This window comes from Xenopus laevis, chromosome 7S (genome assembly GCF_017654675.1).
Source record: "Xenopus laevis strain J_2021 chromosome 7S, Xenopus_laevis_v10.1, whole genome shotgun sequence".
NCBI lineage: Eukaryota > Metazoa > Chordata > Amphibia > Anura > Pipidae > Xenopus > Xenopus laevis.
The window spans coordinates 49,017,625-49,043,862 of NC_054384.1; the positions used below are offsets into that span (position 1 = coordinate 49,017,625).

At 42.1% G+C, this 26,238-nt stretch overlaps 1 protein-coding gene across 1 annotated transcript in view; it reads left to right on the plus strand.

Moving 5' to 3' along the window:
- Positions 1-26,238, plus strand: part of LOC108697221 (calcium-binding protein 2-like) — a 221,956-nt gene that overhangs the window by 83,412 nt on the left and 112,306 nt on the right. Inside the window, exon 4 of the mRNA XM_041571191.1 lies at positions 15,063-15,197. Within this exon, the coding sequence (XP_041427125.1) occupies positions 15,063-15,197 (135 nt within the window). The remainder of the gene's footprint in view (positions 1-15,062; positions 15,198-26,238) is intronic.

Here is a 26,238-nt window from a genome sequence, read left to right on the forward strand (position 1 = left end):
GTTAGGTTGAAAAAAGACACACGTCCATCAAGTTCGACCTTTGAACTCTTTTAACCTGCCTAACTGCTAGTTGATCCAGAGGAATGCAAAAAATTCCTTTCTGACTCAAAAAATGGTAATCAGACTAGTCATTGGATCAACTTGTACTATGAGCTATCTTCCATAACCCTGTATTCTCTCACTTGCTACAAAGCCATCCAACCCCTTTCCTTTTTTAAAGGTATCTAATGTATTAGTCTGTACAACTCATTTTACAGCTCTCACTGTAGATAATCTGCACTGATACATTACTTACAATACCCTCCCCTAAGTCATTAATGAACAAGTTAAATAAAAGTGGACCTAATACCGAGCCCTGAACCTTACTCCAAGCAGAGAATGTATCAATAACAACTACCCTCTGTACCCTATCCTGTAGACAGTTTCCTATCCATGTGCAAAGGACTTCATTAAGCCCAGTTCAGAAAGCAGTCATTTGTGCGGCACGGTATCAAAAGCTTTGGCAAAATCCACATAGATCACATCTACTGCCCCCCCCCACTGTCCAGCATCTTACTTACCTCATTATAAAAAGCAATCAAATTTGTCTGACATGAGCTATCCTTCATAAAGCCATTCTGCTGCTCATAATGCCATTCACTAGGATAAAATTTTGAATGTGATCCCTTAACAAGCCTTCAAATAATTTGCCCACCACAGATGTCAAACTTACTTGCCTATAATTGCCAGGCTGAGATCTTAATCCCTTTTTAAATATTGGAATTACATCAGCTTTCTCCAATCCATAGGTACTATACCAGATGAAAGCTCCGGACGTCACATATCACATAATCCGGGTTCCCAGCCAAGGAATCACTTCATACAAGATATTACGGATTTCTCTGACGGATTAAGGTACAGTGCATATGAATAAACACTGACGCGTTTCGTGCCCTAAAGCACTTCTACTCTGAGGTAGTGCCTTAGGGCACGAAACATGTCAGTGTTGATTCATATGCACTGTACCTTAACTGACAAATTGTAATGGATTAAATAAAGTACAATATTTTATACTTTGGAAATCGTGTCAGAGAAATCCGTAATATCCTGTATGCCATCAGGCCCTGGAGCCTTGTTATTGCCATTTATTTAATTAAAGCTTTAGGAACCATATCCTGAGTCAGCCACTGACTAGATTGAGCTGAGCCATGAGTGCAGCTATGAAGTGAGCCTGCTAACTCAGACTCCTCTATTGTACATTTACCTTTTCTGTATCTGTTACAACCATACTGGTACCATTATTTAAAGGGGCAACACTCTCAACCCGCTTCTTTTTACTATTAATATATTTGAAAAACTTTTTCGGTTTAGTCTTAGCCTCCGCTGGACTCTTCATTTCCTTTCTTTGCCTTTCGGATTGCTGTTTTACAACATTTATTATAGTGTTTATAATCATTAATTCAGCTTCTGTCCCAACAGACATGTAGTTATTAAGCCACATAGGGTGATTTTTAGTGATTATACATTTACTCCTTAAGGGAATAAATTGAGAACAGTAACGATTTAATATCATTTTAAATGACAAAGATTTGGTTTTTTTTTTAACCAGAGAAATGCTTTATTGAATGTCACAGACAGCATAATAAGAAAAGCTGTATAACTGGTACACAATTCTCCGAGTTCAATAAAGTATAAAAGTGCAAATTACAACAGAGTCATGTATCATTATTCTGGTTATAGTGAGATCACAGTAAGGAATAAGCATAAAAACATATAGAAAAAAAAACCCAAAGGAATACATAGAAAAAAAAAAAAGTTAACTGTTATGCTCTGAACTGTTATGCTCTTTAATGATCCGATAGATATTGTATGCAGATCGTAGGGGTGCTCCCACCTTTAATGTGATATATCTGTTGCACCAGATAGGGATTGGGATATAGAATGGGCCGGATTCAAGATGTGCTGTGCGGTTTGGATATTTGACCTAAAGCGCTGCCAAGGTGACCAAATGTTGTCATGGGCCTCTCTCTTGTTTTCATTGGTGGATGCCATCTCCTCCATGTGTTCATTAGTGGAAATTAGTGTAAATAGCTCCTGAAGAGCATAGGTAGTGTTCAGTTTCCATTTTCTCGATATAATTGTGGCAGCAGCAGTAAATATTTGGAACAGTAACTTCCGTTGTGGCGGTCTCACAAAAGAAGGGAAAGCATTGAGCAAGGCTATTTGAGGCTCAAAAGGTAAAGTCCAGTTTAGCTCAGCGTGGAGGAATGTAAATATCGATTTCCAGAACAACAATACTTGAGGGCACTCCCACCACATATGGTATAAAGTACCAGGGGTATCGCAACCTCTCCAACATTTGTCAACATAGTTAGGGTTAATATTGTGAATCTTCACAGGAGTAAGGTGCCATCTGAACAACACTTTTTTATTTATCTCTATATGATTAGTGCATCTCGTGGCACCCTGGGATGCCAAAAATACTCTGTCCCATTGTTGAGGGGTGAGATGGACATTTAAGTCCTGTTCCCATCTCATTTGGTAAAGGAGTTTAAGCTCAGGGTCCTTCTCCAGGAGTAACTTATAACAGTCAGATAACACTCCTTTTCCATGCACACTTTCTCTACAGAGAAGTTCCATATGTGTAGATCTTCTGATGGTTTTAGGGTTCTGGAGATGTGACTGCAGTAGATGGTTAATTTGCAGCAGTGGGAATTTCGCGTTGTCCGATAATTGATATTTTCTTTGGAGGTCAGCAAAATGCCTCCATGTGTTAGCAAAATAGAGGTCCCCTAGTGAAGTAATGCCCTTAGTAATGAACTCGTTCAGGTGTATATTTGGGATCAGCAATTTAATTGCAGATATCGGTGTAAGAGTAGACTGAAACTCCCCAAATCTATAGCGTTTGTGGAGTCTATCCAAACATTTCAAGAGAAGGTCTGTGGTCTGAAGTTTGCCAGGAAGAGGCAGCCTAGCCTTGAGTGGTATCCATAGCAGTTCTTCCATTCTATATCCCGCTAAATAAGATATCTCGATATCTACCCATTTTCTATCTCCTAAAGCACTGTGTAAACTAATTATGTTTTCAAGAAGAGACGCCTTGTGGTATAAGGAGATATTGGGGATTCCCAAGCCTCCTGAGAATGTGGGGAGTTGAAGCGTTCGTAAAGCAATTCTGGGCTGCTTGCCATTCCAGATGAAGTTTAAATTGTTTTCTGGAGATCTGCAATAAAAGTCTGGGGTACCTGTACTTGTAAGGTCCTAAATAAGTAGAGAATGCGCGGTAGTATAGTCATTTTAGTGGTAACAACTCTACCTAACCATGAAATTTCCAATTTTTGCCATTTATTGCAGTCTGCCTTGATTGATTGTAGTAAAGGTAAGTAGTTTATTTTAAATACTTGGCTCAGGGTTTTGGGGATCTTAACACCTAGGTAGGTAAAATATGTGGTCTTCCAGTCAAACCTGTCTTGTAGTTTTACTTGAGTTATGTCCGATTGGGGCAGACCTATTGAGAGGGCTTGCGTTTTATCCTGATTGATCTTATAATGAGAAATTTTGTGGGAAAACCTGAAGCTTATTCATGAAATAGGGCAATGAACCTAACCTGTCTCGTGCCGTTGGTTATGTAGAAGGCATCTGACAGGGCACCCGGAATTCTTACTTTCGCAGACGGCTTAGTGTAAAGAAGCAGTATGACTTTTAACAAATTACCCTGAAGTCCAGTTTTTTCTAGGACCTTATGCATATAAGACCAGTTTACCCTGTCAAATGCCTTCTCCGCATCCAATGACAGGGCCAGGAATGGAGTGGACTCTCTTTCAGCAATGTGAATCAAGTTTAGCAATTTTCCGGTGTTATCGGGGGCTTGTCTACCAAGTATAAATCCCACTTGATCATTGTCAATTAAGGTTGGGAGTAGTGGGGCAAGTCTGGATGCAAAAATTTTGGCGTAAATCTTAGGGGCAGATTCATTAAGGGTCGAATTTCGAAGTTAAAAATACTTCGAAATTCGACCCTCGAATTGAAATCCTTCGACTTCGAATATCGAAGTCGAAGGATTTAGCGCTAAACGTTCGTTCGATCGATCGAAGGATTTTTCGTTCGATCGAACGATTAAATCCTTCGAATCGAACGATTCGAAGGATTTTAATCCAACGATCGAAGGAAAATCCTTCGATCAAAAAAAGGTTAGCAAACCTATGGGGACCTTCCCCATAGGCTAACATTGACTTCGGTAGGTTTTATCTGCCGAAGTAGGGGGTCGAAGTTTTTTTTAAAGGGAAAGTACTTCGACTATCGAATGGTCGAATAGTCGAACGATTTTTCGTTCGATTCGTTCGATTTCGTTCGTATTCGAACAAATTTAACCAATTCGATGGTCGAAGTACCCAAAAAATACTTCGAAATTCGAAGTATTTTTCATTCGAATCCTTCACTCGAGCTTAGTGAATGGGCCCCTTAATGTCGGTATTTAGGAGTGCAATTGGTCTGTAATTAGTGCATTTATCTGGGGCTTTACCCGGTTTCGGGATGGTGACTATATGAGCAGCAAGAGATTCCGGGCTAATGGTGTTGGTTTCAACCCAGTAGTTAAAAAGTTTAGTGAGTTTAGGTACCAATATATCCGCGAATATTTTTCGCCATCCGGACCTGGGGACTTGCCGTTTTTTAGGGTTTTAATCGTTGCTGCAACTTCCTCCTCTGTAAAGGGATCATTAAGGGTCTCTATCTGCTGTCTGGTTAGTGAGGGCAGTTGAACCGAATCCAAGAAGGAGGCAATCTCTTGTTGTGAGGGGATATGTTCTTGGGAATTTTGGGTCAGATTATAGAGCCCTTTATAATATTCTACAAAGGATTCTGCTATTTCTTTCGGGCTAGTAAGAAGGTCACCCTTATGATTAATAGATTTAATTCGGTTTGAGCTTGTATGCTTTTGAGTCTATGGGGCAGATTCACTAAATTCGAGTGAAGGATTCGAATGAAAAAAATTCGAATTTCGAAGTATTTTTTGGGTACTTCGACCATCGAATTGGTTAAATTCGTTCGAATTCGAACGAAATCGAACGAATCGAAGTAAAAATCGTTCGACTATTCGACCATTCGATAGTCGAAGTACTTTCCCTTTAAAAAAAACTTCGACCCCCTACTTCGGCAGATAAAACCTACCGAAGTCAATGTTAGCCTATGGGGAAGGTCCCCATAGGTTTGCTAACCTTTTTTTGATCGAAGGATTTTCCTTCGATCGTTGGATTAAAATCGTTCGAATCGTTCGATTCGAAGGATTTAATCGTTCGATCGAACGAAAAATCCTTCGATCGATCGATCGCAGGATTAGCGCTAAATCCTTCGACTTCGATATTCGAAGTCGAAGGATTTCAATTCGAGGGTCGAATTTCGAAGTATTTTTAACTTCGAAATTCGACCCTTAATGAATCTGCCCCTATGTGTCAGTAATTTATTCGCTCTGTTGCCCTTGGTGTAATATTTTAGTTTGAGTAGTTTAAGTCTATATTCCTTTCGAGCTAGCTGTACTTTGTGGAGTTGTATCCTGATATCATATGCCTGTTTTTGCAAATTTTTTTGCTTATTGGGGGAGGAAGCAGAGAGTTGGGAGTTTTCAATTTGTTTTAATTGTTTTTCTAGCATTTCCTGTTGAGCTTCTCTAGACCGTTTCACTTGTTTGCTGAGATTAATTAATTCACCTCTGAGTACTGCTTTGTGAGCCAGCCACACTGCTTGTGGAGTTAGTTCTGGGGCTTCATTAATGCCAAAGTAGTCAATCAGATGATCTTTTGTCAGATGATCAGATGATCTTTTGTCTGTGATCTAGGTTGGCCAACAGAGAGTCATTGATTCTCCAGACTCCGGATCGAACCTGATCTTGGTGTGCCTTAAAGTCTGCAATGACAGGCGCGTGGTCTGACCATGAGCGTGTCGTAATGAATGCATTCATTAATGCGTTAGTGGTTTGGGAATCGGCTAAAATCAGGTCAATCCGAGAGTAGGAGTCATGCTTCGGAGAGTAGTACGTATATTCCCTAGCGTTATGATTGTATGCCCTCCAGACATCAAACAGGGCATTTTCCGAGATACACTCCTCCATTTTATGAGCTGTACGTAAGGTGAGTGGAGGGGAGGATTTCCCCAATGGTCTTTGGGTATCAAGTGATTGGTTTAAGGCCATGTTGAAATCCCCTGCTACCACAAGGTGTCCCCTCTTCATGTCCTGAACCATATTCAAAATTTTACACACAAACTTGTCCTGATGTTGATTAGGGGCATATAGGTTTAGTAAGGTATACAGCTGACCATTGAGCGAGCAGATCACTACCTGATATCTGCCACTAGAGTCTGATAGATGTTTATGCACATCTAACGTGACATGTTTGGAAAAAAACATAGAGACCCCTTTAGATTTAGTATTGGCACATGAATGGAAAACATGCGGATAGTTTCTGGAATAGAATTTAGGGGGATTGCGTTTAGAAAAGTGGGTTTCTTGAATGAACAGTATATCAGCCTGTAATCTGCTCGCCGCCTTCAGCATTAAATTACGTTTCTGGGGGGTATTAAGACCCCTTACATTATGTGTAAGAAAACGTACCATTATCATACATAGGAAAACAAGCAGTAATATTTACCCATAGTAAAACTACAGTATAGGGAAAAGGCAGAGCTGGTGCAAAAGGTTTGGATACCCAAGCCTGGGTTGCAATGTCACATCGAGGATATACAGCATACCAGTATAATAAAAACATAACCAAAAAATAACCTGGAATAGCAAACTGTTGTTCCTCAACTGGAGGAATAGTGTCCAGTAATGGCAGCGGTCGCAGTGTTGTCATCGCTGCTGAGGGTCCTGTAAAACAACAGGGATAGTGGGGGGGAGAGGAGAGCAGGTGGTGGTGTTCCTCCCCAGCCCAGACTCAGGGTCATTCATGTCCCGTAGGCTTCTCAGCCATCAAAAAAGGAGCAACTACATTAAAGATAGGGAACATCAGGGTCTAGGCAGTATCCCAATCTGTGTCTAGGCGTGACTGAGGAGAAGGGGGTCCGGCTTGATTGGGAGCTTCAGACTTGTCTCCTATGGCTGACTCTCCGTGGGTCCATTTGTACGTCGTTTTCTTAGCCTCATCAGGTGAAGCAAATGTATAGGAGGCTCCATTCCGTAGCACAATAAGTTTCGTAGGGTAGGCCCACCTATAGGGAATTTTATGTTCCATTAGTGATCTCGTGGTTTCAAGGAAGGTTCTCCGTTTAGCGAGGGTAGCCATAGAAAGATCTGTAAATAGTTCTAGAGTTTTATACTTATCTGGCCAAGTGTCCCGTTTTCTGGCCAACATCAGGACTCGTTCTTTCGTTTTGAAGAAATGCAGCTTAGTAAGGACGTCTCTGGGTGCTGCCTGGGGCGCCGTCCTGGGCTTAGGGACCCGATGAATGCGGTCAACGGTCAGGTCAATCAGGGGTGCCTCCGGTAATAGAGCTTGGAGGAGATCCATAAAGTAGGCCTCAAGCGCCTCCGGTTTAACATCCTCCGGGATGCCTCTTATGCGGATGTTACAGTGCCGGGACCTATCCTCAAGGTCCGCTACCGTATCGGTAAGGCGCGCCACTTCTTTCTCCATAATTTGTTGTGTATCGGCAACTGCATTGTGAGCTGTTGTCAACTCTGCCATTTTGCGTTCCAAGTGGTCGGTGCGTTCTGCGAGGTCTCTTACCTCACGTTTAATTTCAGCGGAAAAAAAGCTTAAAGTCATGCTGGGGTGTTGTTCTGAGCTCCATAAGCATACTCTTAATCTCAGCCGCTGTGACCGGAGAAGCTGTCGGTCCTGAGTCCGCATTTACATCTGCGTGGTGATCCAAGATGGCGCCGGACTGCCTGGTGTTACGTTCTGCAAAGAACTCCGACACCTTTTTGGAGTTTTTGGGACCCATCTGCCTCTCGGGATAATAGGCTGTAGTAAATGTGCTGAGTTGCGTCGGGGTTTGCTCAATTTGTGCACCTTTGTGGGCTAGGGAATGGAGAGCTCCGGAGCAAAAGTACCGCTCACATGGAAGGTTAGGCTCCGCCCCAAATGACAACCATTTGTGTTCTGTGTTTTTAGCTGAAAACTTAATGTGCCAATCGGTGCTCTGAAGGGCAGCCCTCAAGGCACTAAAATTTAGCTTTTCTGAAATTCATGTTTTTTGTTGCCCCAGTGTATATTTGTTTTCTGCACCAGACATTAAGGGGCACATTTACAAAGCTCGAGTGAAGGATTCGAATTAAAAAAACTTCGAATTTCGAAGTGTTTTTTGGGCTACTTCGACCTTCGACTACTACTTCGACTTCGAATCGAACGATTCGAACTAAAAATCGTTCGACTATTCGACCATTCGATAGTCGAAGTACTGTCTCTTTAAGAAAAACTTCGACCCCCTACTTCGGCAGCTAAAAGCTACCGAAGTCAATGTTAGCCTATGGGGAAGGTCCTCATAGGCTTGCCTGAGATTTTTTGATCGAAGGATATTCCTTCGATCGTTGTATTAAAATCCTTCGAATCGTTCGATTCGAAGGATTTAATCGTTCGATCGAACGAATAATCCTTCGATCGTTCGATCGCAGGATTTGCGCTAAATCGTTCGAATTCGATATTCGAAGTCGAACGATTTTAGTTCCTAGTCGAATATCGAGGGTTAATTAACCCTCGATATTCGACCCTTCTTACATCTGCCCCTAAGTGATATAACATTATGGTCACTATTAACCAATGACTTGCACATTTGCATTAAGTTCTGGGTCATTTGAGATCACTAGATCCAGAATAGCATTTTTTCTGGTTGGCTCCTCAACAACCTGTGCTATAAAATTGTCATGCAACAAGTTTATAAACTTAACTGATCTGGCAGTACTGTTGCTCCAGTCAATATTTGGGTAATTAAAATCCCCATTATCATTACTTTACCCAAACTAGCAGCCTTTTCTATTTGCTTAGCCTCCTCCTCCTCACCCAGCACTGTCAGAAATCTTGCTGCTATCTATGCAGATAATTCTGTCATTTTTGTCTTTGTTATAATGCACTGGAATCAGACATGGGGATAAAGGATAGACTTGTTTAGTGCTGGAAAAGTGTGCTTAAGGGTAAGGACACACTGGACGATTTGTCGCCAACGTTTTTAAAAAGCAAATCGCGGCAACATATCGCTCGTTTTGTCTCTGAACAAAACCAAATGAAAGACGCCAGCTCCTGTGCCCACAGCGCGTTTGTGAATCGCCTGCAGCTCCAAAACGCACTGAGACCCTTTTCCGAGCGATTTATCAGAAATAGCATGTACTTAGAAAAGCACTGAAATCTCCTAGACACGCACATACATACAGATAAGTAGCAGCAATTGTATTCAAATTACAATGCGAACGCAATGACGCAAGAACGTAAAGACGCCAGGTTACAGCGGGAAGCATAAACCGTTTCCGGTTTGGGTGGAGCACGTACCGCACAGAGTAATGGGATACAAATCGCTCTGTGCCAATAGTCGCTGTGAATCGTCTGTTCAAAAAAGACGATCGTCTTGTCGCCGTGATTTACTTTTTTAAAACATTGGCGACAAATTGTCCAGTGTGTCCCTACCCTAAAGGAAGAGCAACACCAAAAAATTAAAGTGTATCAAAGTAATTAACATATTATATACTGTTATTGTGCACTGGTAAAACTGTCATGTTTGCTTCAAAAAGACTACTACATTTTATATAAACATGCTGCTGAGTAGCCATGGAGCAGCCATTCAATCTGGAAAAAAGACTCAGGTTACATAGCACATAATAAATAAGGCCTGTAGAAAACAATTGTGTTTTATCTGTTATCTGCTAAGTAATCTGTGCCTTTTTTCCTTTTATCCATCTTGAATGGCTGTCCCATGGCTTCACAGCAGCTTGTTTACATAAACTATAGTAGTCCTTCTGAAGCAAACACACCAGTTGTACCAGTACAGAGCAACAGTACATTATATTATAATTATTTTGATACCCTTTCCATTTTTGGTGTCACTGTTCCTTTAAAGTTTCAAACTACAGTTGTAGGAACAGGTAGCCAGCTTTATACAAACCAGCTGGGATTCTCATTGGAAGATTTTTGCATTTTATGGCAACCACTGTGGAGATTTGGGGAAAATGTATTGTGCAATATTGCTTTGGGACATATTTGCCTTTTACAACCATGATGCCGCTGGAATAGAGCTCCCAGCATCCCAGGAATTTGGTACTGGTATTTTTTTGTGTTGGTTGGGCTCCCCCACACAGTTACTAAATAAGTGCCTCTCACACTGGGTAGGTTGAAATTACCTTTTTTTGGGTGCTCAGTTTTCATTATATGTTACATTATTCTGGGGTTTGTAGTCCAGCAACGAGTAATGTTTGGTTGAGTAGGGTTTGTTTGCTTTTAAGTAAAAGACAGAACATGTTTAAGATAATCAAGCAATCCATTTTACATAGTAAGTTAGGTTGAACAAAGACACACGTCCATCATGTTCAACCTTTTCGATCTTTTTGTTTAACCTGCCTAACTGCCAGTTGATCCAGAGGAAGGCAAAATTCCTTCCTGACTCCAAAATGACTAGTCCCTGGATCAACTTGTACTATGAGCTATCTTCCATAACCCGTGTATTCCCTCACCTGCCAAAAAGCCATCCAACCCCTTCTTAAAGCTATTTAATGTATCAGCCAGTACAACTGATTCAGGGAGAGAATTCCACATCTTCACAGCTCTCACTGTAAAAACCCCTTCCGAATATATAAGCTGAACCTGTTTTCTTTAAAACGGAATGGGTGACCTTGTGTCAGCTGGAAAGACCTAATGGTAAAAAAAGCGTTAGAGAGATTATTATATGATCCCCTTATATATTTATACATAGTTATCATACCACCCTTTAAGCGCCTCTACTCCAGCACGAACATCCCCAATTTGGCCAGATTTTCCATACCTTTTACCAGCTTAGTTGCCCTTCTCTGTACCCTCTCTAATTCAGTAATGTCCTGTTTTAGCACTGGAGAACAAAACTGTATGGCATATTCTAGATGGGGTCTTACCAGTGCTCTTTAAACTGGAAGAATGACCACCTCCTCCCTTGAACCTATGCCCCTTTTTATGCAGCTCAAGACCTGGACACTTGTTTACATTAATTTTTCAGTCAGTGCAGCTATGAAGTGAGTCTGGGAACTCAGACTCCTCTATTGCATACACTGAAGAAAAGAACTGATTTAGCACATTTGCCTTTTCTGTATCTGTTACAACCATACTTATATTAATATTTCTGTGTTTTTACCCCTCCTTAAAGGAACAGTAATATCAAAAAAAAATTTTTCAAAATTCGTTAGTATACATCGAAAAATATACACCAAGACAAATAAAACTTTAAAATTGCAAAGCCTTTATTAAGAAATAACTTACTGAAACTCCACTTCCTGTCCTGCTCAGAAAAGGTGACACGGCGACCATCCATCCTGCGGGGCTCGATTTCTCCACTTGGCTATTCACTGACAGCGTGTTAAGGAACAGCAGTCACAGCAGCCATAGCCACGGGGCACAGCCAGTCAGAGGAGCAAGTCAGTTTGCACAAGTCCACATAACTTTCCACGCCGAGTTTCTGGTTATATCAAAGAGATTGCTGAATTCTCTGGCCATCCCTGGGAGATGGGTAGGGTTTATGGGTATACCATTGTCTCAGCACCCCTCAGGACCCGCTATGGCAGCGGAACTTATTTTTTGTTGTATTGGCTTTTAAACTTTCATTAAGAGCATCTACCCGAGTGATGTCTGCCTATATAGCTCATGTGACAGCCTTTGAAGCATTAATAGGTTATATTTTGGACCTGGAATTCTTCATGGGTAACCAGAAATACATTTTTCACTTTGAGGTTGCTATGTTTAGAAATGCAGTAAAGACTCTGTTTTCCTAGCTTTGTGCTCTGGTCTTCCTTGGGTTGTTCTTCTTAGGATGGGAATTTGAAACTGGTGTTTTCCTTTGTTGGTTGGGCTCCCCCATTCAGTATTTTACACTATATAACTGTTTCTCAAACTATTTCTGTCAGTTGGAGGTACGCTTTCTGTTGGCCAGGAGAGATGTGATCACACTAGGAGGTCTATTTATTATGCTGTGTAAAATGCAATTCACTGGAAAACCATGTAAAAAGCTGTGTAAAATAAAATTTGAACTTATTGAGGGTTGTCATATTTTATGCCATGTGAATGCCAGATTTTCTGCCGTTATTTTACACTGCTTCGGACCTTTGTAAGTAAGTTCCAGCAGAAGTTACTCAAAGAAAAAGCATGTTAAAAAATTCAGCCATTTTTAGACCATTTTTTACACACCGATGCCTGGCGATGTGTGGCAAATTATTCTGCCATTTTTTACACAGCTTAAGAAATCTGCCCTTTGGTATCTGTGTCCAGTCTACTTTTACTACATTCCTATTTCTGTAGCTGTCACTGCAGTAATCACTTGGCGTGCGGGCAGTTGCTGCATTGCAAGATGGAGTTATGTGGGCTTGAGCGAAGTCCAGCAGTCGGTGCCCTCTGTGCCCTTAGTGCCAATCTCCCTCCTCAGTCCTTGGATGGCCTTTGCCTTCAGCACGCTCTTCCTTCTTCTTTTATTAGCTGAACAATGTGTCAGCCCCTGGCAGCCCCGCACCCCCGGATTACCCTAATTGACATATGCAGGGCAAACCCCGACCTCTCTGTGCAGTGATTACTGCAGGGAAAGCAGAAATAGCAATTTGGCCAGAGAATTGTGCCGGCTCTGAGGCAGCAGAGAACCCGAGCCAGCGCTTAGATCTTTCAGCTGTTCATTTGAGATGCAACCCTACCGCAGGGACTCTACAGAGCGCGCTGACTCGGGTTCTCTGTGATCATCTGTAAGTTGCCCAAATACGTTCCGCTGCCATAGCGGGTCCTGAGGGGTGCTGAGACAATGGTATACCCATAACCCCTACCCATCTCCCAGGGATGGGAGAAATGGAAGCTCAAAAAAACAGCCATAAAGAAAGCACTAGTTTCTCAGCAGGGGGTGCGGGCGCAGGGCTGGCAGGGGCTGAGCTGCTGGGCATGTAGGTGGTGGTGGGTCTGATGTCCCCAGTGCTTTGGAAAGTGCTTTGCGAATGACTTTCTCCTCTGAATGGTTGTGCCCGTGGCTATGGCTGCTGCGACTGCTGCTCCTTCACACGCTGTCAGTGATTAGCCAGGAGGAGAAATCGAGTCCTGCAGGATGGTGGTCGCTGTGTCGCCTTTTCTGAGGAGGACAGGAAGTGGAGTTTCGCGAAGTTATTTCTTAATAAAGGCTTTGCAATTTTAAAGTTTTATTTATCTTGGTGTATCTTTTTCGATGTATACTAACGAATTTTGAAAAACTTGTTTTTGATGTTATGTTCCTTTAAACGCCGCTTCTCCAGAGTGAACATCCCCAATTTGGCCAGTCTTTCTTCATAGATAAGATTTTTCATAGCTTTTACCAGCTTATATATCATTTACTAGTTTTTAATGTTTTAAAAGTATACTGCCGTTTGATAGCTTACCAGCCATTCTGAGATTTGCTGGAATATAGCAAATCCAGTCCTATGGTCAGGTTGTTGACCCAAGTCTTTTCACCTTTGAATAGATGCCCCATTGCTACACAGCAGCTTATTTATATAAACAATAGTAGTGTTTCTGAAGCAAACACAGCAGTTTTACCAGTGCAGGGCAACACTGTATTATAATTGTATTACTTTAAAACACTTATTTTTTGTTGTATTGGCTTTTAAAGTTTCATTAAGAGCATCTACCCGAGTGATGTCTGCCTATATAGCTCATGTGACAGCCTTTGAAGCATTAATAGGTTATATTTTGGACCTGGAATTCTTCATGGGTAACCAGAAATACATTTTTCACTTTGAGGTTGCTATGTTTAGAAATGCAGTAAAGACTCTGTTTTCCTAGCTTTGTGCTCTGGTCTTCCTTGGGTTGTTCTTCTTAGGATGGGAATTTGATATTGGTGTTTTCCTTTGTTGGTTGGGCTCCCCCATTCAGTATTTTACACTATATAACTGTTTCTCAAACTATTTCTGTCAGTTGGAGGTACGCTTTCTGTTGGCCAGGAGAGATGTGATCACACTAGGAGGTCTATTTATTATGCTGTGTAAAATGCAATTCACTGGAAAACCATGTAAAAAGCTGTGTAAAATAAAATTTGAACTTATTGAGGGTTGTCATATTTTATGCCATGTGAATGCCAGATTTTCTGCCGTTATTTTACACTGCTTCGAACCTTTGTAAGTAAGTTCCAGCAGAAGTTACTCAAAGAAAAAGCATGTTAAAAAATTCAGCCATTTTTAGACCATTTTTTACACACCGATGCCTGGCAATGTGTGGCAAATTATTCTGCCATTTTTTACACAGCTTAAGAAATCTGCCCTTTGGTATCTGTGTCCAGTCTACTTTTAGTAGGGGTTTATGGTATATGCCTCATGTGTATGTTATATAGTGAATAAAGTACCCCCTATTGTAAATTATAAGGATATTATAAGTCACCGAGGAGTTCCATGACCATATAAAAGCACGAGGCCGAAGGTCATTGGAACTTTGAGGTTACTTCTAATATCCTCATATTTCCCAACAAGGGGTACTTTATTTATTATAATACACAAGTATTAGCGAGTCATGACAAAAATGACATCACTACTCACCTTTATAACTGATGACATCACTAGTCGTTTATAATTTTAAGGATATTCATGGCTCTTGTGTATTATAGGAGTTTATAAGATCTCCAATATTTTAGAAGGTTCTATTTTCCACTCCTTACAGGCGCATTTCTTATAAGCACCTTGCAATATGTGTTGAAACTTGTGATGTGTGCTTCTTAGCGAGTAAGGGAGTAAGTATCTCACACTTTGATGTATTTTTGCCATGTGCAGGGGTGTCCTGATATCTCTCATCTTCTGTAATATAAAGCTATTATGTTTATTGGGCTCAATCTTCCTGTATCTGTTTGTTAATTTACAGATAGAAATGTATGTCACTGCACTATTCCATTCTGAATCTGACTTTTTTTTCTTTTTTTTATCCCTTTAGAGCTAAAAGAGGCATTTCAAGAATTTGACAGAGATAAGGATGGATTCATTGGACACAAAGAACTTGGGGACTGTATGAGGACAATGGGATACATGCCGACTGAAATGGAGTTGATCGAGCTCTCACAGAAAATTAGTTAGTTACAAGCATGTATATGACATAGTTACATAGTTAAAAGTTGGGTTGAAAGAAAAGACCAAAGTCCATCAAGTTCAACTTCTCCAAAAGAGCACATATATAAATACTTGTACCGACCTATCAATATACACCCAATTATAAAATATATATACCAATATTTTTTAAGTATCACAATAATCTTTGATATTATACTTGTCCAAGAAATCATCCAAGCCAATCTTAAAAGGCATTAACAGTATCAACCATCACAACATCATCCGGTTGGCCATCACAATAAAGGACCACCTAAGCTGCTTCAAATGAAAGTTCTGTTCCTCTAGTCTAAAGGGCTGGCCTCTAGTGAATTGATCACTTTTTAGGGTAATAAAGATCCCCACAGTGCTCTTGTCATTCAGGTGTGAGTGGAATATACAGTCTGTTGGAGCCTCTTCCAGATAAACACAAAGGGGCAGATTCACTAAGGGTCGAATTTCGAAGTTAAAAATACTTCGAAATTCGACACTCGAATTGAAATCCTTCGACTTCGAATATCGAAGTCGAAGGATTTAGCGCTAAACGTTCGTTCGATCGATTTTTCGTTCGATCGAACGATTAAATCCTTCGAATCGAACGATTCGAAGGATTTTAATCCAACGATCGAAGGAAAATCCTTCGATCAAAAAAAGGTTAGCAAACCTATGGGGACCTTCCCCATAGGCTAACATTGACTTTGGTAGGTTTTACCTGCCGAAGTAGGGGGTCGAAGTTTTTTTTAAAGGGACTTTAGTACTTCGACTATCGAATGGTCGAATAGTCGAACGATTTTTCGTTCGATTCGTTCGATTTCGTTCGTATTCGAACGAATTTAACCAATTCGATGGTCGAAGTACCAAAAAAATACTTCGAAATTCGAATTTTTTTCATTCGAATCCTTCACTCAAGCTTAGTGAATCGGCCCCAAAGTGTAAGTACAGTGGTGGGTGAGTCAAGTCTTGCCTCTCCGCTTGTAATCCTTTGAGTATGATCAAAGTCCTACTTTGTATAAGTTATCAGCAGTATCAGACTCGTTCATACACAGATCAGTAGCTTGCTTCCCTTCCTCCTATGTGACTTTCCTCCCAGTGTCTGCAGGGTCCTTGTGCTTTCCTCTAGTCTCACCACTCACAGCACTCCAAACAGTGCAAGAATCGGAATGCACCGATAAGACTTTTAATCAATTCAACACAAAATAAAAAATCCAAACCTACATGTAAGATTCCTTGACACGGCCTAACACGTTTTGTGTACACAATACACTTCCTCAGAGGCTTCCTGTGTACCTTGAGCATCCTCCACTAGTATTTATAGGTTAAAGGTCATAAGCAGGGGCGATCCTAGTCCTCCACCGCCTGAGGCAGCTTGCTGTTGCTGCCGCCCCCTCCCCCATGCGTGCACCTTTTTGCGCCGGAGTGGTCCACAAGGACGACAGAGAGGGCCAGGACACTAGTGCAGAGAGCATAATTGTGCTTGAATTGCTTGAAAACCGGAAATTTGGCTCTCAGGAGCAGTCCCTGGTACTTGCCACCTGAGGCTAGTTTCTCAACTCGCCTCATTGGCGCAGCACCCCTGGTCATAAGGTTTATCCAATTTAAATATGCATAAATAGATAAAACATTTTCCACTCAGTTATTAAAAACTTTAATTTAGTAAAACCACAGTTGTAAACATATAAAAATGTACACTCATAAAAACATTCATAAAAAGCATGTTAAGTCCAAGCTGGGGGCTGGTTTATCCATCTAGTTTCTTCTTGGGAGAGACTTTGTTTTGTGTCTCCTCCTGTATGGCTAATTCTTATGAGCATAAGGCCACTTGGATCTTCATTGTTTACCTTAAATAAATGTTCAGATAAAAAAACGTTTCATATACCCTTTTTTATGTTCCTTTTATGTCCCCCCCAATTTAGCATTTATTTTGACGAAGAAGCCAGTGCACTCACCTCACAGGAAGCCTCTGAGGAAGTGTATTGTATACAGGAAATGCATTACAGACTGTGTAAAGGAATCTTACATTTGGATTTTTGATTTTGTGTTGAATTGATGAAAAGTCTTATTAGTACATTCTGGTTCTTGTGCTGTTTGTCGTGCTGTGAGTGGAGAGACTAGTAGAGAGCACTAGGAGGAAAGTCACATGGGAGGATTACAAGTGGAGTAGCAGGACTGTATATTCCACTCACACCAGAATGACAAGAGCACTGTGGGAACTCTTAAAGGGGAACTCCACACAAACATAACTTAAGCTTTCTAAAAAGCAAACATAATTTCAAGCAACTTTGCAATATACCTCAATTAAAAAATATGCAGACTTTTCATGATTTTTAATGGTTTGGAACAGTTCCCTAAGCCTAGCCCCCTACTTTCCTGCTGATCTGTCTGACTACTTTGCTGAGCTGGATGCCTACTGTTACTTTGTATCAGTAGCCATCTGTCTATAGCCTGCATCCGCCAAACCCCACAATTCCCTGTACATGTGATTTCAATAAGGAATGGAAAATCACAGTGCGGGTTATGTAGTTCCTGCCTGCAGTCTGCAAGCTGTGGAGAAGTTGTTACAATGTGTTACATCAGCAGTGGCCAGGGCCCGCACCCCCTCAGGGCCCCCCTGGCAGCCTGTGCACCACTGCAAATGCGGCCGTACGGAGGGGGGTGGGTCCCAGCTGTGTGTCACGCACTAGGGCCCGCCCCCCTCTAGCAGTATATAGGTTAAACGGCGCACTCCACGGCCCTCTTAGAGCAGAAACGCTCGTTTCCAATTCGGCATTTAAAACAAATTTCCTTTATTCAAACATCTTGGTACACCAAATTACACAGCGCCATGAGGTGTGACGCGTTTCGTGTCACTGCACTTCATCAGAGACCCGCCCTCTCTAGTGACGCTACTGTACATCAGTGTTTAGTCCCTCCTTCTCTGCCAGGATTTAAAATGATGCAGAAAGAGAAGAACTGTTAAACAGCTGGATTTCAGCATAAAAAATTGCATTTATACATATTTTTTGAAGAAACCAATAACTGTGATGGCTATATTAGTGGTTTCTGTGTTATATGGGCCTTTTTATCAAATTTTGGTTTGGAAGCCGGACTTCCCCTTTAACATCATACAAGTAACATTTTTATGTGTAATGAGACATTGAAAGGGTTTGGAAGGAGTGTTATTCAACTCTCTCTTTTAGTTATATTTAATTAGTGAGGTATATTGGTACAATATATGTTTTTAGAGTATTAGCAAACCTGTTGTCTAGAAAAGAGGGGAGCACATTCACTTTAATAAAGATCCCCCATTATCTTTCTATAATGCCCTCTAAGCATTTGTAAAAAAGTAATCATGTCCCCTCTCAAGCATCTTTTTTTTTCCAGAGAAAACATTCCCAACCTGGACAGTTAGTCCTTATAATTTAAACACTACATCCATTTTACAGATTTAGTTGCATGTCTCTACACTCCAGCTAATTAATATCCTATATCAAGGTGACCCTTAACAGACATTTATAAAGAGGCACAATTATGTTTTCATCCTTAGGGGCAAATTCACTAAGATGCGAAGTTGCGCCAGGCCCAACTTCGCGGCACTTCGCCGCACTTCGCCAGGCGTAGTTTCGCCAGCGCTTCGCAAATTCACTAAAATCCGAAGTTGTGCACAGGGGTAGCGTAAGGTTGCGGAGTTGCGCTAGCGTTGTTTCGCTATATAAAGCGAAGTTGCGCTAGCGAAGGCTAATTTGCATACGGCGCGAAATTCAAATTTCAATGGAGGAACACGTATCTGCACTACAAATGCCTAGAAAACCTTCAAATCTGCAAATAAAAATTTTATTTTGCCCTACACATGTGCCCACTGTCTAGGTAAGTTGCCATGAGTCAGGAAATGTAGGGGGGAGGAAGGGGAGCCCCAAAAAATTTTCGATATTTTTCAGCCTATCAGCCATCATGTAGAAAACACGCCAGCGTTTTTTGGGACTTAGAAAAAATTTGGACTTTTTTTTAAACAATCCCTATCTACTCTATTGCGCTTCGCCAGGTCTGAGGTGGCAAAGGAAGTCTAGCGTAAAAGGTAGCGTTCACTACACTGCGCAAGTTAGTGGATTTGCGTAGTTTCGTCGCTAGCGAAGATTCGCCTGGCGTAAGGTTGCGAAGTAACACTAGCAAAACGACGCCAGCGTTCGTTAGTGAATTTGCGCAGTAGCGAAAATGCCAAACGCTAGCGAATTAACGCTAGCGTTCGGCGCTTCGCGCCTTAGTGAATTTGCCCCTTAGAGTTAATGCCCTTTTTTATGCAAGACATTAATTTATTTGATTTAATAGTGACAGAAAGTCATTGTCTGGAATTAGACAACTTCTACAATAGTCCCAAGATCCTTCTAAATTAAGGTATTCGCTAACATTTCTACGAAAGTGCGTAACCTTGCATTTATCAACATTAAGGGGCAGATTTATCAAAGGTCGAAGTGATAATTCGAATAGAACCTAATTGGAGTCAATTGGTGGACTTTGAAAAGGTGGACTTTTCCCCCCCAAGTTTTTTGGGGGGGAAAACTTTGATTTGTACAATTCGAATTCGATCGAAAACTGACCTATTTGGCAATGTGGCCTATTTTTTAAAATAGATTTCGGTTGGTTTTTTTTAATTCGAATTTCGAAGTTTTTCAAATTCGAAATTCGACCCTTGATAAATCTTCCCTAAATGTAATTTTCCATTTGCTGCCCAGTTTTCCAATTTAGTAAAATCACTCTGCACAGTGGTAGCATCCTTCATTGGATTTATAGTTTTGTACAATTTAGTATTATCAGCAAAAATAGAAACAGTACTTTCAAAGTGTCAGGTCCGAAGGCTCAGTTTGAAGTAATGGATCAAGGATGAAGCTAGCAGGTTACACACCAAAGTTCGCAGTAGAGGATGGGGTCAAGAGAAAGAGTAGTCAGCCAGGCAGAAGATCAGTTCAGGCAGCAGGTAGTCGTAAACAGGAACAGGCAGAGGTCAATAACAAGAATCCAAACACGATAATAGCACCCAGGAACACAATGAAGTAGAACCTATACACGGGCAAAGGCAGAGAGTCACAAATGGCCTTTTAAACTAATCTTTGGCGCCAAAACGTGCGCAGTGACGTCATGCGTTGCGTGCTGACGCTGCGTGCTGTACGTTTTGGCGCTGGCGTCTTGGCACTGGCGCAAATCCGCCGCGTCTAGGCGAGGCGCCATAGAAGAAATCCCACATGGCCCGCCCTGTGTGCCGCCATCTTGGACTGGACGCCGGCAAGGATAGACGCGCTGGACCACGCTCCTCACAGTACCCCCTCCCCCACGGGGGCCCCCTGGACCACCAGGACTGGGTTTAAAAGGAAATTTCTTGTGGAACTTTTTTAGAAGAAGTGGAGCATGGATATCAGAATGTCTGATCCAGGAGCATTCCTCAGGTCCGAAACCTCTCCATTCCACCAAATATTGGAGAGTTCCTCTGGACAAACGAGAATCCAAAATTTTTTCCACTTCGAATTCGAGATGACCGTCTAAGGAAACAGGAGCAGGAAAGGACGAAGAATGGTCAATTAAGAAATAAATAGGTTTAAGAAGGGACACATGGAACACATTAGGTATCCGCATCTCGGGTGGAAGTTCTAGACGAACCGCTACAGGATTAATAAGTTCAATTATGGGGAAAGGACCGATGAACTTAATACCCAATTTAGCTGAAGGAACCTTGAGATGGATGTTCCTAGTGGAAAGCCATACTTTGTCCCCAATAGCATATGGAGGAGGAGGAATCCGCCTTTTGTCTGCAAAAGTCTTTTGAGCAATAGAACTCTTCTCTAGATTGGTTTTAGTAGCTTGCCAAATTGCAGACATATGAGCCACTTGATCATTGGCTGCAGGTACATTGGAGAGAAGAAAGTCTTGTGGGAAAGCCAAAGGGTGCTGACCATACACACAAAAAAAGGGGATCTCTCGGAAGAAGCATGCAGAGAGTTATTGTGAGCAAATTCTGCCCAAGGAAGAAGGTCAGCCCAATCATCCTGACACAAAGAAATATGGCATCTTAAGAATTGTTCTAGTGCTTGATTGACACGTTCAGAGGCACCGTTGGACTGAGGTTGATACGCAGATGAAAACTGTAGAGAGATGTTGAGGGACTTGCATAAGGATCTCCAAAACTTCGAAACAAATTGTGAGCCTCTGTCGGAAACAATTTCAGCAAGAAAACCATGGAGACGAAAAATATGTTGAATGAATAGTTTTGAGAGTTCAACAGCAGAAGGTAATTTGTGGAGAGGAATGAAATGGGCCATTTTACTGAACCTGTCGATTATAACCCAAATGACCGTGTAACCACAAAATCATAAAATCCATGGCCAGATGTGTCCAAGGTCGAGCGGGAATAGGCAGAGGTAGTAATAACCCCACAGGAGAGGAATGACTGGTCTTCGAAGCGGCACACACACAACAGGAAGATACAAAGTCTTTGACATCTCTCTGTAGAGAAGGCCACCAAACCAGACGAGACAATAATTCAGTCGTTTTCTTGATTCCGGGATGACCGGCTTGTTTAGAACTGTGGGACTGACGAAGAATTGTCTGGCGAACATCCGGGGGTACAAAGGCCACACCCAACGGTGTATCGGACGGTGCAGAGGATTGTGCCGACAGGATCTGTGATGCCATGGAAGGAAATAAAGCAGCCACAATCTTTGCTGGAGGAACGATGGGATCATCGTCTTGTAAACATGAGTCTTCCGGGAAAAAACTTCTAGACAAGGCATCAGCTTTTTTATTTCTGGAACCGGGACGGAAAGTGATGAAGAAATTAAAACGAGAAAAGAAAAGGGTCCACCGAGCCTGTCTGGGATTGAGACGTTTAACAGCTTGAATATATTCTAAGTTCTTATGATCTGTGAATATCGTCACAGGAATCGTTGAGCCTTCCAAAAGATGTCTCCATTCTTCAAGTGCCAATTTTAGTGCCAAAAGTTCTCTGTTGCCCACATCGTAATTTCGTTCAGGCGGGGAGAATTTTTTTGAAAAGAAGGCACACGGGTGGAGCTTCCCATCACTGAGTTGCCTTTGGGAAAGTACTGCCCCAGCACCTATATCGGAGGCGTCCACTTCAATGAAGAAAGGAAGCTGGGGGTCGGGATGTTTCAGAACAGGAGCAGAAGAAAAGGATCTTTTCAAGGACTCAAATGCTTCCTTGGCTTGTGAAGACCAGCAGTCGGGTTTCCCACCTTTGCGGATGAGAGCCAAAATAGGGGAAATTCTGGAAGAGAAGCCTTTGATGAACTGCCTATAATAATTGGCAAAGCCGATGAACCGCTGTATGGATTTGGTGCTAGTAGGAAGCGGCCACTCTTGAATGGCAGTAATCTTGACCGGATCCATTTTAAAACCCAGAGAAGAAATTATATAACCAAGGAACGGGATTTTGGAGGTTTCAAATGAACATTTCTCCAGCTTGGCATAAAGTGTGTTTTTCCTTAGGCGAGAGAGAACCTCCCGAACATGGACTCTGTGCTCAGCCAGATCTTTGGAGAAGATGAGTATATCATCAAAATAGACGACCACATAAACACCAAGCAAATCCCTAAAAATGTCATTAACAAACTCCTGGAAGACCGCGGGCGCGTTGCAGAGCCCGAACGGCATGACAAGATACTCATAGTGACCGTCTCGGGTTTTAAAAGCGGTCTTCCATTCGTCGCCCTCTCGGATTCTGATCAGATTGTATGCACCTCTGAGATCCAGCTTGGTGAAAATATGTGCTCCTTTGAGTTGGTCGAAGAGCTCAGTAATAAGAGGTAGCGGATACCGATTCTTTGAAGTGATTTTATTGAGACCCCTATAATCGATACAAGGTCGAAGAGTGCCGTCTTTCTTCTCTACAAAGAAGAATCCAGCTCCGGCTGGGGAGGAAGAAGGACGAATGAAACCGCGTTGCAGGTTTTCTTGAATGTAGTCCTTCATGGCTCTAGTTTCAGATAGAGACAGAGGGTAGGTACGGCCACGAGGATACATGGTGCCAGGGAGAAGGTCAATGGGGCAATCATAGGGCCGATGAGGAGGAAGGGTTTCGGCAGATCTTTTAGAAAACACATCACAAAAGTCTTGGTATGCTGGAGGAAGAGAGTAAGGATTTATTGAAACAGAGGATAATTTCTGTACTGTATTAGAATTTAAACAGTTCTGCTGGCAAAAATGGCTCCAATGGGAAATCTGGCTTTCAACCCAATTGATGGTCAGATTGTGGAGCTGAAGCCAGGGCAACCCCAGGACTATAGGTGTGGAAGGACAGTTAATAATGAGAAAGGAAAGTCTCTCAACATGCATGGCTCCAACAGTAACAGAAAGTTCTTGTGTGGCATGAGAGATGAACGCTGTGGAGAGTGGTCTGTCGTCAATTGCCAGGACTCTGAGAGGGGTTGTCAAGGAAAGGAGAGGGATGCCATGAAGAATGGCGAAGGAGTGGTCAAGGAAGTTCCCAGCAGCGCCGGAATCCAGAAAAGCTTGGGTCGAGATTCTCTTGGACGAGACTTGAAGCTGCACAGGAAGCAAAAATCGATGAGGAGTTTGATGGGGAGAAGGAACAATTCCGCCCAGATGAGTCTCCCCAAACTTACCTAGGCGCGGAAGTTTCCCTGCTTCACTGGACAATTAAAGGCAAAATGGGCCTTGCCTCCGCAATATAGGCACAAACCGGCTGTGCGTCTGCGCATTTTCTCCTCTTCAGATAAGCAGGCAATTTGCATGGGCTCCTCCGTGGAGGTAGATGGAACCGGGGCCAACTGTGGCTGGAATTACTTGCTTCTCTCTCTGTCGGATTGGTGTTCCCGCATTCGAGTATCGATCTTAATGGCCAGAGCGATGAGATCTTCCAACAGCTCCGGGATATCGTGGGAGACCAAATCATCTTTGAGACGAATGGAGAGCCCCTGGTAAAAAGCCGCATGATAAGCGTCATTGTTCCAGTTTGTTTCGGCTGCTATGGTACGGAAGTCAATCGCGTATTCACTGACAGAACGACTCCCTTGGCGAATTTGCAGCAGACGGGAAGAGGCAGTGGTAACTCGGCCTGGAGCATCAAAGATGGTCCGAAAAGACTGGAGAAAAGAGTTACAGTCCTGAATGAGCGGAGAATTCTTCTCCCATAAGGGCGATGCCCATTCCAATGCTTTCCCTTGAAGACGGGATATGACGAACCCCACTTTAGCTCGCTCAGATACATATAGTGAAGGCTGAAGTTCAAATTGTATCAGGCACTGATTAATGAAACCACGACAAGCCTGGGGGTCTCCGCTGTAGAGAGGTGGAGCAGGTACCTTAGGCTCAGGATTGGAGGCAGGTAAAGGCACAGCAAGTGGAGGGTTGATCGACAGCTTGTCCAAAATGCCCTCCAAGGCTTGGCCAAAATGAGTCTTCTGGGCCTCGTAAGAATCCATGCGAGAAGCCAGCCCACGAAAAGCTCTTCCGAAGTCGGGTAGGGGTTGAGCTTCCTCGGAAGGGTCCATGGCCCGTGAATACTGTCAGGCCCGAAGGCTCAGTTTGAAGTAACGGACCAAGGAGGAAGCTAGCAGGTTACACACCAAAGTTCGCAGTACAGGATGGGGTCAAGAGAAAGAGTAGTCAGCCAGGCAGAAGATCAGTTCAGCCAGCAGGTATTCGTAAACAAGAACAGGCAGAGGTCAATAACAAGAATCCAAACACGATAATAGCACCCAGGAACACAATGAAGTAGAACCTATTCACGGGCAAAGGCAGAGAGTCACAAATGGCCTTTTAAACGAATCTTTGGCGCCAAAACGTGCGCAGTGACGTCATGCGTTGCGTGCTGATGCTGCGTGTTGACGCTGTATGTTTTGGCCCTGGCGTCTTGACGCTGGCGCAAATCCGCTGGATAGACGCGCTGGACCGCGCTCCTCACACAAAGTCTATCTCCAGGTCATTAATGAGCAGAAGGACCATAGTTTAGTGTAGTAAAGATATTGCCTAGGCTTTGGAAACCTAGCTATTCTACTCATACCTGCTTTAAAGAAAAAACTCCAATAATATGTTTGTGGGGGGCAGGAGGTGGTAGAGGGGATAAAAATTAAGGACTCCTAGGAGCAGATCTGATTTTTTTTCACTGAATTTAGCATCATTTATCAATAAACCATAAAAAAGCAAAACTCACATGATCCAAGTATGCTCAAAATCTTGATTTATGATATGGTGTGAAAATAACTGTAATTTTTTGATTCTTGATAAATGGACCATTTAGTAGAGGCTGATGCTTGTAGACTAATTTATTAGCTAAAAACTAATTTCAAAAGATCTAAAAATAACTAATGGTGTCAAGGCAGCAGCAGAGGGATAGTGAAATTCTAAAATTCTAAACCTGCTGATTTGGTCACACAGAGGACATGATGCTAAAATTCTTTAAGGGATTCTGTTGTGATTTTATTGTGTAATTTTCTAAATTACACTGTTTACATTACAAATAATTCACCATATAAAATTTTATCACTGAACCCAACAAGTGCATTTTATTAGCTGTAATATTGGTGTATAGGCAGCCATCTCAGGCCATTTTACCTGATCCTGTGCTTTCAGAAAGGGAACTGCAGATTTTCAGACTTTTAGACAAGTTCTCCTGTTCAATGTAACTGGAGGAGTTTCAATGGGATTTGAATTTTTACTATTAAGAGCTATTCTCATAAGAGCGGTTATTTGCTACCTGGGGGGGGGATGAAGGGTGGTAATAATACTTTTAGTGCAGCAGTAAAGAGCTCAACTTTAGCAGAGTACAAATCACATGACTAAGGGGATCTGGGAAACTAACAACATTTCAAGAACCATGTCAGATTTCATAATAAAATATTGAAAAATCTGTTTGCCTTTTTGAAAAATGGATTTCAGTACAGAATTCTTCTGAAGTGGAACTTGCAACTGATGCTTTTTTAAAAAATAGGTCCAGCGACAAAATCAATTTTGCACCCATCCCTTAGTTATTTGAACAAAGTGTCTACAAAGCATTTTCTTTTAAGGCCCATTAACATTCCATG